The following is a 14,502-nucleotide window of genomic DNA, read 5'->3' on the forward strand; positions in this document are numbered from 1 at the left end:
GTTTGCAGGAAGTCTGTAAAGACAAATTTCCATAATTAGACATTTTTAACTCCTCCAGAAGTTATATTTTAAATACAACCAACAACAGATGCAGTACATGCTTGATTTCCACAGAAAGCATTGTTAGAACACTAAGCATTGTAACAAATCCACTAAGTGTGTAACAACGAGGTAAACTATAAAAAGAAAAAGTTCAAAAATACTAAAACAGCAGTTTACCTATAGTGGAGCATGAAATTGGCTGTGCATTGCTATTGCCTGTTGAAGTTTTTCCTCTTTGGCTCGTCTACAGTGGCAGAGCTGCAAAACAAGACATAGGAAGAGTGAATTCTAAAAGGAATTTTTTATAATGCGTACTACAGGTTCTCTTTAGCTACTTTGCAGGCTCTTTAAAAAAGGAAAACCCTGTGAACCATCTTCCTTTCAAGCTTCAGGCTGAACAACTGTCTATATTGTTAAGATCATTCCATCCACAACGGCTTACAAGAGAAGAGAATTGTTTCCTATCTTATGAAATCCCTTTATTAGGCATCTTTAAAGACAGGTATGCTGCCCAGTAAGTTGCTTTTGCCACAGCACGAGCAAGAACAGTGGTTTTTGAACCTCAGTTACTTATCTGGTGATAGCCATCAACAGCATAATTAGTTTAAGAAGTTGAATAAATTAAATATTAAGGCTTAATACAACATGTCATTCTATGTCAACTTACCAAATTTAAAACTGTCCCTGTGGCTATCTTCCCTATACGTATATAGGATATAGAAGAAAGTGGCATGAAGGTATCTGCAACAACACAGGACTAGGGTCTACTGCAGATCTTTGCACTCCCGCTTCAAAAATACGTGCCTTCAGAACGCAGATTATATTCTAATAGACTGAAGCCACTTAGGCTTATATTTTTCTTTTGTTTAAGCTTACAAAAGCCCTGCTCTGTATCACAGGACTGCTCAAACTCTTAAGGCTTAAATTTATTCACTACGTGTTGTATATCTCTCAGATGATAATGACTTGTATATTACATACCGTTCTCTTTTCCATGAAACTACTAAGAAAGTCATCTATTTCTGTTTTGCCTTCCAAGAAGTCTTCTGCAATAGTGTCAGATTCCTCTTCAGCTTCATGAGCAGCTACTTTAAGTCTGGCTTGCAGAGTACTTGGACTGCAACTCTAAGAAAATAAAAACTCCTATGTAATATTAAACTGTCAATAAAAACCTACATTTCCAAAAAGAAAGATAAATGACTATATAATTATGGGATATGGGAATAGAGTATTATTATTATATAAAAGCCTAAGTCATCAGATGAAGTTTCATCTCCAAGAAACAGCATAACTTGTTAAACTAGAAAGGAATCAATGTGAGAAAAGCGTTGCTAGTTTAGGTCTTGATTCACAATCATTCTCAGAAACGTATAAAGCTTTTCAATTTTCACCCTACACTGTAGAAAGCATCCAGCTTGGAAATCTGACAGGTTTCAAGTGTCTTCAATAACTAGGGTCTACTTTTGAAACTCAGTAGTGAACCTGAGAAGTGTCAAAAGGTGAAAAAGCCCTTACTGTTCAGCTTTTAAATGCCCTTGAAATGACTGTGGAAATTACATAGGAAAGGAAAAAGCACCTACTCAAGAAGTAAATGGGCTGCTAATTTAAATCAGTATACCCATTCTTCTGTTCTTATAAACCTCAAGCTTTATTTCTGTTTATTGCACATAGTTTCATTAGTTTTCCTCTAATACATTTGGGCAGTTAATCAGAATGTGATTCACATCAGTAGGAGTCTGGCCAGAGCCAGAACTGCAAAATTAAGATATTTATAGATTTTAGATGCTTGGACTACCCCTCATCTACCCCATGAAAAATATTTTACTTACATACTGTAAAACTGTAATGTAATAGAAATTTCCTGTTAAATTTATCTTGTGCAAAATAAGGAGAGTTTGCTCTAATAAAAGATGACTATAATTCACCCACAGTACAAGTAAAAAGACTCGTCTGGAACTTTGACAGAGAGATGACAGGAGATACCAGGTAGTGCACAGTGAACATCAATATATGAAGATACAGCATATGTGAAAAAACAGCACAAAGAAACAGCTGCAACTCCCCAACTCTCGGCCTCCTAACCATCACTAATTTAATCAGCAAATCAAACTTAGAAAAAAGAAAAGGTAATATAACAGTGGGGTATTACAACCTGTTCTTAAATAGTTTCTTACAGAAACAGGAAGCTTCTCAATGCCATCTACCTCTGCTTACTTTGAAAAAGCCAACTTACAATCACACAGAAAGGAGGCATTAGGAGTCAGACTATTCTAGATTTCAAGTGAGGAAACAATTCATTTACATCACCAATGAAACCACTCAGTTTGCTGTCATGTAACTTTTTGCTTGCTATTTCATATTTTGTTACTTTTTGAGCATTTTGAAATTCAGGTACTATGCATGCTATTTTGATAGACTGTTGTATTCTCAGAGGACAAGTCTTGCAAATACTGAAGATTTCAGTGCAGAAATTGTTCTATGAGGCTACATCTTTTAATGCATACCCTGGTAAACATACTCAAATTATCGTCCTTCCCCAAACTGCTTACTGAAGTAATAACTTTTATGCTATTTGTGCTTTAGAATGCGCAAAGTTTGACAGCATATATAACATGTTGCCCAAAGTAAGCATACCCAATGAATCACAGAATTTAAGTTTCTAAAGCAATGATTTTAATAATTTTCATCTGGTACAGTTTTACAAGCTCATTATGTTAAATGGGTGCCATTAATTAAACAAGCTTCTTTAAAAAGAATTCTATTCTTAAAACTGGTTTGACCCAGGATTGCATTTAAGAACAGCTCGAAATGCTCACCACACTCCCTTCTTTCAACTTTGCTTCTGTTGTAGCATTAAAAAAAAACAAATCCAACCCAAAAACATAGTAGTGCAATAGTTAACACTGTTTTGCTTTCAAACTGTTTGGTACTTCATCCCATCTTATTTTAGATTTGATATAAATCTACTTCATATAAAATTAGAGTTTAAGCAAAAGAATATTCTTTATGGATAAAGTTACAAATCAAAACTTCAGTTTTATTAAAGTATTTTTAAAGCGTAATATGATACAGAGATTATACCTCACTAAGTTCATGCTGTCTTTGCATCTTTTTTTCAAAGGCTGCTTTCATCTGTGTGAGTTGCTCATACTGGAAGGAAGAAGAGAGAGAGTATTTTACCCCTGAAAAAACCAGAATATTAAAACTAGTATTTCTGAAAAAGATTTTATTGTTCACTCACTTTATCTAACACAGTCTGTCTTTTTGCCTCGAGACTAGGCTCCAGCAACAAGTTTTTTTCTGTAAAAAAAAGTCACTATTACTTTTTTTTAAAGGATTCAGTTTGCAGAAGACAGCCACAGATGTGAATATTTTGACATCTTACTTGCCAGCTCTTCAATGCTTTTCACTAACTCATCTCTATCAGTAATGACTTGCTTCAGTTGTGGTAGAGTCACAAACTGTTCCAGTAACACTTCCTCTTGCTCGTTCATATTGGTCAGCTGGGATATACTATATTCAAACAGAAAGAAAACTGATTTAAAGCTAACAGCAAACATTACATGTAGTTACTAATTTCTGCCAAAAGTCAAAAGTTTGAGGCATTTATTGGGACTTTTCAGATATATGACACTTGACCACAACTTATTTTTCCCTTTTCTCCTGTATTGTGGACTCTATCTGCAGCAGTAAACTTAAAAAGCAGTGTGTCAAAAATACCTCTCATTTCAAGCCTTACTTTCTATAAAGTGTTTTTTAATGCTACTACAGTGGGTTGATCTTGGCAACCTATCCGACACCCATCCAGCTGCTCTCTCTCTCAACAGGATACAGAGGAAAAGACTGTGGGTCAAGATAAGCACAGGGAGATCACTTACCAATTACGATCACAGGCAAAACACACTCAACTTAGGAAAAATTAATTTAATTTATTGCAAATTATAGTAGGAGTTGGATGAAAAGAAAAAGAAAGGAGAAAGACGAAAACAAAACAGCTCACCCCCTTTTTCCCCAGGCTCACTCCTCCATTCCCAACTCCTCTACCTCCCCCTGCCCCAAGCAGCGTGGGGGAGGGTGGAATTGCAGGGGTTGCAGTCAATACCTAACAGTCTCTGCTGCTCCTTCCTCCTCACACTTTTCCCCTGCTCCAGCATGGGTCCCTCTCCACAGGCAGGAGAGCCTGCTCTAGTGTGGGCTCTCCATGGCTGCTCCACCTGCTCCAATGCAGGGTCCTCTACAGACTGCAGTGTGGATATCTACTCCAGCATAGTCCTCTCCATGGGCTACAGGGAAATACCTGTTCTGCTGCGGTCTTTTTGAAAACGTCTGTGGGCTGCAGATGAGTATCTGCTCTGGTACTTGGAGCATCTCCTTCCCCTTCTTCTCTGACCCTGGTGTTCACAGGATTCTCATGCTTTTCCACCCCTCCCCTCAATCCTCACTGTCTCTGCAGCATTTGCCCTTTTTAAAATGTGTTTTCATAGAAGCACCACCCGCTTCACTGATCGACTTAGCTGTCCTGCAGAGGTCTGCGGCTAAGCTGGCTGTGTCTGCAACGGGGGCAGCCTCTGGCCCCTTCTCCCAAAGGCCACCTGTGCAGTCCCCAAGCTACCAAGACACTGCCATCTACACCCAACAGAGCTGCTCAGAACAGCTGCAATACCATTTGTGATTTAACACAACTACCAGCAGAAGACTCATGGAATTTTAAACCAGCATTCTTGGAAGGACCAAACTTGATTAGAACGTTTTGTTTGAACAAATTATGCTTCCTCCCCAAGCCCCCTAACTTTCATGCTACATAGTAAGGATGCTGCTAGAACTTAGTTGATTTAGCTAAATTAAACAGGCTCTTAAGAAGGTGTCAAGGTAAACAAAAAAAACCCAGAAGTCCTTCTTGCCAAAGGCCTTTTCCTTTTTGAAAGGACAGTGTTTTCAATCACTAAACTTTGACACCACGATAAAGATGTGAGATCAGAAAGAAAGAAATTAATCTCCTAAGGCCCTTTCAGAATTAATAGCTAATTCGTAATCTATTAAATCCCAGATAACTGATCTAGGAGGCTGTCTCATTAGATGAGCACATTGCTGGGAACAATAACTAATACAATATTTTTGAATTGTGACAAGATATGCTTGTGATGAAAGTATTTGTGTAATATCTGTATGAAGTATTTGGATGTGAAAGTGACTTGCACTGGGACAGCTGGCACATTTACCACCTGGATTTACCTAACCAAACCCCTCTGCACATGCTGAGCTGCTCACAAAGTAGTCCACTGTTTACCCTATACTACAGTCCTTTAAGAGAATGTCATTTGCGAAGCAGTCTGAAGTCCATTTCCCTGTCCCCTTTACTCCTGAAAAAGTTACTATTGTATTAGTGGAAATTAAGTCCCTCGCAAGGCCCCAGAAGACAGCAGAACACCAATAGTTAGGAAGAGTAAAAATAAATGCTCTTTTTCTTGATGCTGAATCCTAAAGTATTGTTCCTGCTGAGAAAATTGAAAACAAGCAGCACATTTGAATACAAGGCTGGCTTACTTTCTGGCTCTACAATTTGGTAAGTGGTAGTTCTCCTATTTATGTCTACAAAAACCTTTCAGTGATGTATAGTATACAGATTTCTGACAAAAATCAGTTACAGACCAGCAGTAATTGCCTTTTAATGACTACGGAAAGTTTTGCTACCTTCTGAAAATTTACCTTAGTTCTGAGAGTTCTGGAAATGTATCAGGAACATCAGGCATCTTGTACGTAAATCCATTCTGGCCAACCTAAACGGAAGTTTAGAAATGCTTAGTAGATTTTTAAAGAGCTATTTCTTGATATTTAACCTGATTAATCCAAAACTGGATGAATATTTGCTAGCAACAACAAAAGTAGGAAAAACAATAGCACTAGTCTCCTAACAGAAAATGTCTCAACTCAACCATGGCAACAAAATACTTGGGGATGTTTGGGGTGGCACGTCATAAAAGATGAGTCAATTTTTGAGGAAAATGATTCTGTCTTGCTATGTCCTCCATTTGACAACAGCTAGATGACCCAGAAAACACAGAGGACGAGTATAACTCAGGGAAGTGAGAACAGAGAAAGAGATTGACATTTTGATCGCTTTCATGTGTTTTTGAAGCTATAATCTCTCAGGAGAAAGTTTTTGGACAAGGAAAAAAAAAGTCTGTCTTCATAGAATGTAAAAATTTTAAATTCTACAAAGCCAGAAAAGTGTCTTCCAAGATTAAGAAAGCTTTTGTTTCTAAAGACAAGATTTGATGAAAGACTAAATATGTAGATATAAAGTTTTCAGAGGACATAAAAAAAAAAAATCTCCTTCCAGAGTGCATCAGTGAGAGAGACTTTGTGAGTACACACACCTAGAAGATCTGTGAAAAGAAGCTATTTTAAGCATGAAAATGAGAAATAAATACTCTACTGATAAAGGCTTGAGTCTGCATATTGTTCTCACATGATAGGTTCTGGGCAAGAACTCCCGTATAGAGAAAAGGATCACATTTTCTATGGCTGGAGAAACAGTCACAGCTGCACTATGGGGAAGTGCAGCTCCAAAAAAGAACAGTATATTCAAAGACATTTAGCACAACACTAGTTTCAGTGAAACTCAGAAAGACAAACTTGTTGCTCTGACTTCAAGTTAGTTCTAAAAAACTTTTCATCAATGCCAGAATGACAGTTTCTTTTCCCTAGCACCAGCAAAACAATGAAGCACAGTCACTCAGACTGTTCCCTTGAGTTTTGTGGCAATACCATGTGTGCCCTTGAGGGAACTTATACCCAGTGTCTGATAGCTTCAGCAGCAAAACTCAGCGCACAAACCTGAAGCACTGCTTCTGCTGTTGGAACAGGTAGTGGCAGATCAGCAATCAAGCCGTAAGAGGGAGCAGCAGGCTTGTCTGTAGCGTAGCTTGAAGAAACTGATTCAGCAACTGGCACAGCTGCCATTGTTCTATTTGTTTCTTGAGGTGGGTATAGAGGAAGAAATGGAAACCCCTGAGGAGCATAAGGAGGCATTCCAGCTGGTTTGTTGAAAAGGCTAAAAACAAATAAACAAACAAAATCCCACAACCATGAGCAACAAACTGCTTACAGTATACATCTTGTAATCTGAATTATAATTACTAGACCACATACAAGACGTAAGATTGAATTCTTAAATGATCATAAACTTTGCATCTTCTGTTCTCAGTTACTTCCAATGTAGTCAGTCTACTTTATGTCTTATACTGCAACATAATATACAACTCCATTAAACTATATTCTCACTGAGCAGCCAAATACACACTCACACTCTTAACTGTGAAAACTACTTCTCAAAAACTTATGAGAGCGTAAATTGAAATTGTTTCCATCTAAAAGTCCTGAGAAATGTATCTGTGTCGTATATTACTTCCTATTTACAGTATAGCATTTAACAGCTTGGGCAACACACACATAATTACTTCTAAATAACATGAATGATTTTTTTTTTAATTCACAACTGCAGCTGTATCTACACCCATTATCATTGTCAGCCACGAGAACCATAGTTGAAATGTAACCATAAAGCTGTAATGTCTTGACTTGTCAAGACTTAATTGACAGACTTGTCAATGTCTTGACTCATTTTCTGTCTGAAAACAAGCACATGAAGTTATGTCAGCATGTTGATACATTAACTCTAATGAAATCTAGTGTTTCTTCTCAAAACAATCATGCCATCAAGCATGCAGGTGAAACTGTGCAAAGGCAAGGAATTCACTACGTCGGTCCTGTTCCTGCCCTCCCAATAGTTGGTTTCATCTCTTTTTTTAAAATCTAAGTTAATACACATAATTCCATTCATCATGTTTATAGATACTCACTACGGAAATGATGTTGAGCTAGGAGCCAGAACTGGAGGATTCTTCCAAAACTCATCTAGTAAACTTTGAATAATTTTTCCAAGATCTGAGTGCATTGTAAACTGGTAAAAACAAAACACAAAATCCAATACAGAAGAAAAATTATGCCTGGAATCCAACAGTTTCAAAATGTGCTGAACTTGACCATTTATTATAACCACACGACAGCGCTGGAAGCTATTTCAGCGACATATCAGCTAATGTAAACTGTGTATACATAAGCTCCAAATAAAGTGATAAAGCCACCCAGAACTGAAAAGAAGCTAAAGTCTTTTGTATATTCCATTATGAATGGAGAATCAATCAAGTACAACATTGCTGATGAACAACCAAAAAACCCCACCTTAGTTACCAAGTTACATTTGGGAAAACAAAGAACGGGGAAAAAAAGTAAAAATCAAGATTTGATACAAAAAGCATCAATTGCATTCTGAAGAAGTCAGAATATCCTCCCCCCCGAAATACACCACATCCTTGTTGGCAGAGAAAAGGTGGGGGGAAAAAAAAGAAGAAAAAAAAGAAAAGCATATTAAAATCATGAATATTAGAGTTAAAACCTTGACATCTTTCTAATAGGATTAGAATAGAAAGAACTATGTCACAAAACAGTCTTAAAGCATCCTTCTCCCTTATTTGGCATATGCTGTAGATAAACAACAACTGTGCTATTGGTACTAACAAGAAAAGTGATAGGAACTTTCTAAGCCGTCATAACTTAAAATAGTTTTAGATATATGAAATACTCAACTCAGTAACGGTAGCAGTAAAAGAATAAATGGTAGTATACTGAACACTACTGAATTTTTGTTTTCAGACCCCTCAAAGCACAGCTTGAGAGGGATCAGGATCTGTACTAGTCTTTTTTACCGGAAGTATTAGCAATAATCTAGTGTAAGGTATTAAAATTGCTATTAACAGTAGATATATGTGAAGTTACAAAATATACATACATTATTTATTAATGGACCAGTCACATATACGCCCTGCTTGTCCATTAAATGATGTCTCACAGGTGGGAAAACACTGATGACTGGTTTTTCCTGAGGAAACTGAGGTGGAAGCAAGCTGCAAATACAAGAGTAATCATTACTACAGCTACATCCCATGATAAATCTTGCATAAGAAGATTTCTTATGCAAAGAAAAAGTACAATTAATTATGTAAACTTACTTCTCTACGAGAAGAGTTATGGAGAAATACAGAATGAATGAAACACACAGAAGATTTATTCAGTTACAAAATTAGAAGTATGACAGATTAGAATACCAGACTTCCATGGAACTGAAGAGAGCATTTACTGGGCAAAATTGTAGTATAAGAATGAAGCAATTATGCCCAAGGACAAAAAAAAAGCTGTAGTATGATGAGAATATTTTCTAATACAAATGTTATTACTACAAAGACAACGCAGTGTAACCTGCAAGAATATCACGCAAGTTATCAGGCTAAAATAGTAAAAAATTTGTGCATAGAATACCATCAGTACTTGCCAGAGCAAAAGCACCCCCTCAAAGTAAATTCACAGGAAATGTTACAATAAATCACTTAAGTTATGATCCTGAAGCTTCACTGGGGTAAAAGTTAGGACTTACAGTGATTAGTAAATTACAAACTAAGTTTATTTTCAGTTGTAGGGGATTCAAAGTCATTAGAAACCCTCAAGTGTTTTCTCCTACTTACCTTCAACTAAAAACATGCAGTTATCTTAGGAGCTGAGCACAGCAAATTTCAGCTGAGCATCTGCATCTTGTACAAAACTAGTTTCACTCATATCGCTACAACTACTAATGCAAATCCAGGTTATAGGTCTTGAAATTACTTATGAGATGGGAGCCATTTATGTTCTATTACTACTTTTTTTTGAGAACAATTTTAATTTTCAAGATGTGCATAGAGATATCTCACTCTACTTACATGTTAATATTAATTGTCAAGTTGTTTACAGTGAATGGCAGTCGATATTCCACATCTTTCTGAATTTCTGCAATGCTGTCAAAGAAGAAGTTGTTAGCATCCAATTTATGGCCAATGTAACAGCCTAAAGTCTAAAAAACTGCATGACCTCAGACCTTTGTGTTTAGTTTAGTTTTGAAAAACCTTGTAAGAATAAAATTGGAAATGATGGAGTAAGTTAATATGCTTCAGAGGGATACATTAAGTATTAAGATTAAAGCAAAAAATAGTAGATTCAACTTTTAAACCTCATACATGATCACAAGCAATAGAAATACAGTAGGACAAATTGTGCTACTCACTGATCTGACAACAACCTCAACTTATATTTTTCCACTTACTGGCTTAGTTTAGGACATCACATCAGTGATTTTTTTAATACACTGAATTTCATCTGATAAAACATTTACTTTGCCAAGGTATTACACTTGGTCCATAACTAGGTACTACTCTGCAACACTGCCTGCAGACTAGTATTTGGAACATACCCTGCACTAGGCCTTCTTTATTCATAGATTAGCTTACTATTTAATAGCAATTTTTTCTACATGTACGAAGTTCTATGCACTTGCACAGATATTTTCAAGAATTGTCTGGAGAAGAGCTACTTGCAAGAACGTAAAGCTCTGTCATCCAGTGACACTCAAGAGGAGAGCCTCCTGAAAGCACTGAGTGAAGAAAGATGTATCTTATAAAATCTGGTAAGACCAAATCAAAATTTGCTTCTCCTGTAACAGGTAAGTGACTGAGAAAATCTTTAAATAGCTGCATTAATAGGAAGTTGATTTCAATACTCAAAGCACTCTACAATTTGTATGCATAGCAAGACTGTTTTGAAAGATGGCATCCCAAAGAATGTGGAGGAGGAGGAAGAAGAGTAGAAGACTTTAGCTCAGAAGCAGAATTTCCAGATAATACGAACATACTTAAGCTAGGACTGGGAGAGAAAGGAGGGCAGAAAATTAGCTTCATCATATAATGCCTCAATCAAAAGAAACTTAAAATGCAGACTGATTCCTCTTCCATGTATTTTTCCTGCCTGCACCTGTTAACCTGTTTAATCTTCTTCTACCTCACCTCTCTAAGGCTCCCTTATAAAGGGAAGGAACACAGCTCTGGTTGGGAATAATGGCAGCTGGGGGTTCCCAGAAAGCCTCTTGGCACTCAACTTCAGAAATGGCCTTCCATCCACCACGAGGTACACTCCATACAATTACTTCCTTAAAAAACCCATAACACATTAACTGCAAATGTGTGGTAAGTGTACTACTAGAAGCATTTTGTATTTCTCCACAGTATTAGCTGCACATAGGATTTAAAACTCTAGTTCTCAGAGCTTCAGGAATAAATGGAGTAAGACACAACCTAGCTATGCACCTTGCTTTCCGCAGCCCGACCTTATTCCTCTCACAGACAACTCAGTATCTGCTCTTTCCCTGGGAAATCTCATGCTGTTTGAAGAAACTATCAGATGTCTTCAGCACAGGAGAATTCAAATCATAGCTTAGGGCTCTACTGTGATACACCACACACTGAAATCACCACCTCCTCATTCTTAACTGAAGGATTCTCCCTGGAATCTCTCACGCATGTTCCTGCCCTGTAATCATCCGTCACACATTTTAATAGCCTGCTACAAAATCCTTTTGGGAAGGGTATATAATTACGCCCCATTCACATGCACAGCCTATAGGAATTGGGGAGGAAGAGGAGAATAGGGAGAGAGAAATAAGAAATCCAGAATCTCACTAAGCTGTTATAACCTCCTTTAAGCAAAACCTTGAACCGGTAAACTTAGTCGTCCCTTCCCCAAGTGAGAATGGGTACACCGGAAAAATGATACATTGTTAACTTTGGCTAGAACAATGGCAAACGTAAGAAAAATGTTTTTTAAACACAAAAACCTGATTTCAAGCTCCTAACCTGTGAGGGATCCAGAAAAGGAAGACTACCTTCTTCAATGAAATTAAGATCACATATACCTGGGCTTTCACAACCTAAGACAACACAACCCAAACTTACCTAATTTAGGCAACTACACCATGCCAAGAATTTTATTTTGAGCATTTCAGTGAGGAGCAGCTGGGATACACATAAATGAATGACAAAATACACTTATTAGACAAAACAAACACTAGAATGACATTTATTTAATCATTGCTTAGGAAACAACACTGTTGCAATGCTTAATACATATTGCTATCCTATAGATCCGTGCTGCTATGGAGTCCATAAGCAAGCACATCAGTCCCACAAAAAAAAACCTTGGCACTTCGAAAACATGCACAAGAACACACAGCTTTTTAAAAGCACAGTAGTTGAGGCACTGTTACTCAGCCTTATTAAGTACATCTTATGAAAACTGTACACTTTGCCAGAAATTACTCTTTCACTTGCCTAGTTTTTGGTTTTTTACAGCTGCCGTCAAGAGAGATGAGGTAGGCTAGTTCACGTGACTGTAAAGTTGCATTTGAGCAGCTACCATCTCCCTACCCCTCATCTCCATTCCTGGCTGCAGGGTCCATTCCCTCTCTGTCTATGCTTGAACTGCTGCCTGCACAAATAGGTAGCAAACCAGTTCTGACAAACTGATCACCTTTTTTGAGGACTTAATTTGGGATGAGTTAGTTCATCTCCCTGGTAGAGAAAAAAGGGTAGAAATAAAAGGCTAAGTAAGCCAAATTCAACAAAAACTTCTAGTTAGGTAAGCTGCTGCGTACCCACAGAGGCAGCTCCTTAGAAAAGTGAACCACCTTTCAAAAATATTTGTGAAATCGGCTCTGAACAGATTTAAGTTTAAGCAAGCAACAATACTTAGCAATACTGTCATACTTAGGTTTCCTTGTGTGCTAACTCAAAATATCAGGATAGCGAGCGATCTGCAATTATTAAGCTTAGAAATACAGTAAGTAACTCTTCTACTCCTAGTCTCAGTCTGACATCACAGAAAACATTCTCCTTCCTTTTTCTGGGTCGTTCTGGAGGCATCTATCATTCCACTTCAACAGATATCCTAGGAAGCACGATGAATACTTACACATTCACTGAAAATATAATTTGAAATACATGAAGTGTGGATCTCCTTTTAAAAGATGAACACTCTTAAAAGACTAAAATTTAAGTAAAGCTGATCAGCATACTGATAAGCCGGAATATCTCAGGATAAAGAAAGGCATTTCCCCTGATCAGGGAAAAAACCACCCGCCTCTGGTGAGCATCTAAATAAAATAAGTTACTATAGTTATTACTCGGTTATTAGCAACTTAGCACTGTACATCAGAAAAATAGTTTGTAGAGCCAGCAGGGCTGCTATGTTCCTGCTGATGAGACCGCTGCGACACACAGCTCCTTTACGCTCTATGTTTTCACGCTTAACTTTTTAAAGAACTACGCTCCTACAACCGGTTTCCAGAACGAGGGCTTTTTTCCAACATACACAATCTGCACCTCTGTGTAGACTTTAAAACCCACTGAAATCACTTCGCTGACTTTCCGGCCAGGCGGCCGGTGTAGCCGGGCGCGACGACCTGCACCCAAGCACCCGGCCGCGCCACACCGACATGCCCCCCCCGCCAGCGGGGAGGGTCCCCCCGCCGCCCCCACAGCTTTCGGTCTCCTACCACAACCCCCCATCCCGCCGCGGCCTGCTCCCCGATGTCCTCCGGCCGACCCCCCGGGGCCCTTCACCCCCGAAACACCGCGGGGCTTGGCCGGCCCGGGCCACAACGCCGGCCGCTCGGTTTCCTGTTTACTCGCTCCGCCGGCGCCGCGACCGGCCGAGGGCCGGCGGGACCCAGCCGGGCCTCGCCGGGAGGGAACGGGGCGGGATCACGTCCCTGCGTGTGGGGACACACGACACCCCCCAGAGGCGCGGTCGCACAGGGGCCCCGAGCGGCGCCGGGCCCAGGTCGGGCGACACAAGGGCCCCCCCCACCTCGCCCCCCGCGGCCACTCACGAGGCGTGGGCGCCGCGCAGGGACTCAATCTGCCGCTGCTTCTGCTGCTGCAGGCTCGTGAGGGCGGGCAGCGGCGCGGCGGGCGAGGAGGAGCCGCCGCCCTTGGCGAGGGGGAACAGCCAGTTCATCCTCCCCGCGGCAGCCCCCGGCGGGCGCGGGGGCACCGGCGGCACCGCAGCCCGGCCTCGCTCCCTCGCGCATGCGCAGCACCAGCACCGCCTCCTCTCCCCCCTTCCCGGAGCCGATCAGCGCGCCCCACCCTCACGGCGGCACGCAAGCTGCGTCACCGCCGCGCGCCCGTGACCCGAGCCGCGGACGGGGTGGAGGCGGGAGTAGCGCGCGCCCAGGCGGGAGGACGGGGGTGGGGCGGGGTGGCGCGGCGCGGCTGGTGATTGGCGACCCGGCCGTCGGTCAGAGGTGAGGGGGGAAAGGCCGCGGCGCGTGGCGATGATGTAATGGCTTTGTGCGGCGGGGGGACGGGGGCAGCGTTTCCTGTGTCTCGTGCGGCGACTGGCGGCTCTGGGGCGTCGGGGGCCGCCGCGGGGCCTCGCCAGACCCGCCGCGGCCCGGCCCGGCCTGGCCTGGCCCGGCCCGCCCGAGAGCGTGAGTGAGTGAGCGAGCGAGCGAGCGAGGGGTGGGGGCGCGGGCAC

The 14,502-nt window shown here is 40.5% G+C and overlaps 1 protein-coding gene across 2 annotated transcripts; it reads right to left on the bottom strand.

Moving 5' to 3' along the window:
• Positions 1 to 219: 219 nt before the first annotated feature.
• Positions 220 to 13,980, bottom strand: VPS37A (VPS37A subunit of ESCRT-I; the record flags this gene model as incomplete). 2 transcript variants are annotated; one of them, XM_081998848.1, is made up of 11 exons in its annotated part: positions 220 to 300; positions 1,024 to 1,167; positions 3,124 to 3,192; positions 3,284 to 3,342; positions 3,428 to 3,555; positions 5,749 to 5,819; positions 6,880 to 7,096; positions 7,905 to 8,005; positions 8,894 to 9,008; positions 9,858 to 9,932; positions 13,853 to 13,980. In XM_081998848.1, 11 exons carry the CDS (start codon positions 13,978 to 13,980, stop codon positions 220 to 222), a joined length of 1,188 nt encoding a protein of 395 aa, XP_081854974.1. The 2 variants fall into 2 exon arrangements, with proteins under 2 accessions (XP_081854974.1, XP_081854975.1); XM_081998849.1 differs by lacking the exons at positions 9,858 to 9,932; positions 13,853 to 13,980 and having other exon boundaries at positions 3,124 to 3,174; positions 8,894 to 8,953.
• Positions 13,981 to 14,502: the final 522 nt, after the last annotated feature.

This window comes from Phaethon aethereus, assembly GCF_964289735.1.
Source record: "Phaethon aethereus genome assembly, chromosome: 4".
Classification (NCBI taxonomy): Eukaryota; Metazoa; Chordata; class Aves; order Phaethontiformes; family Phaethontidae; genus Phaethon; species Phaethon aethereus.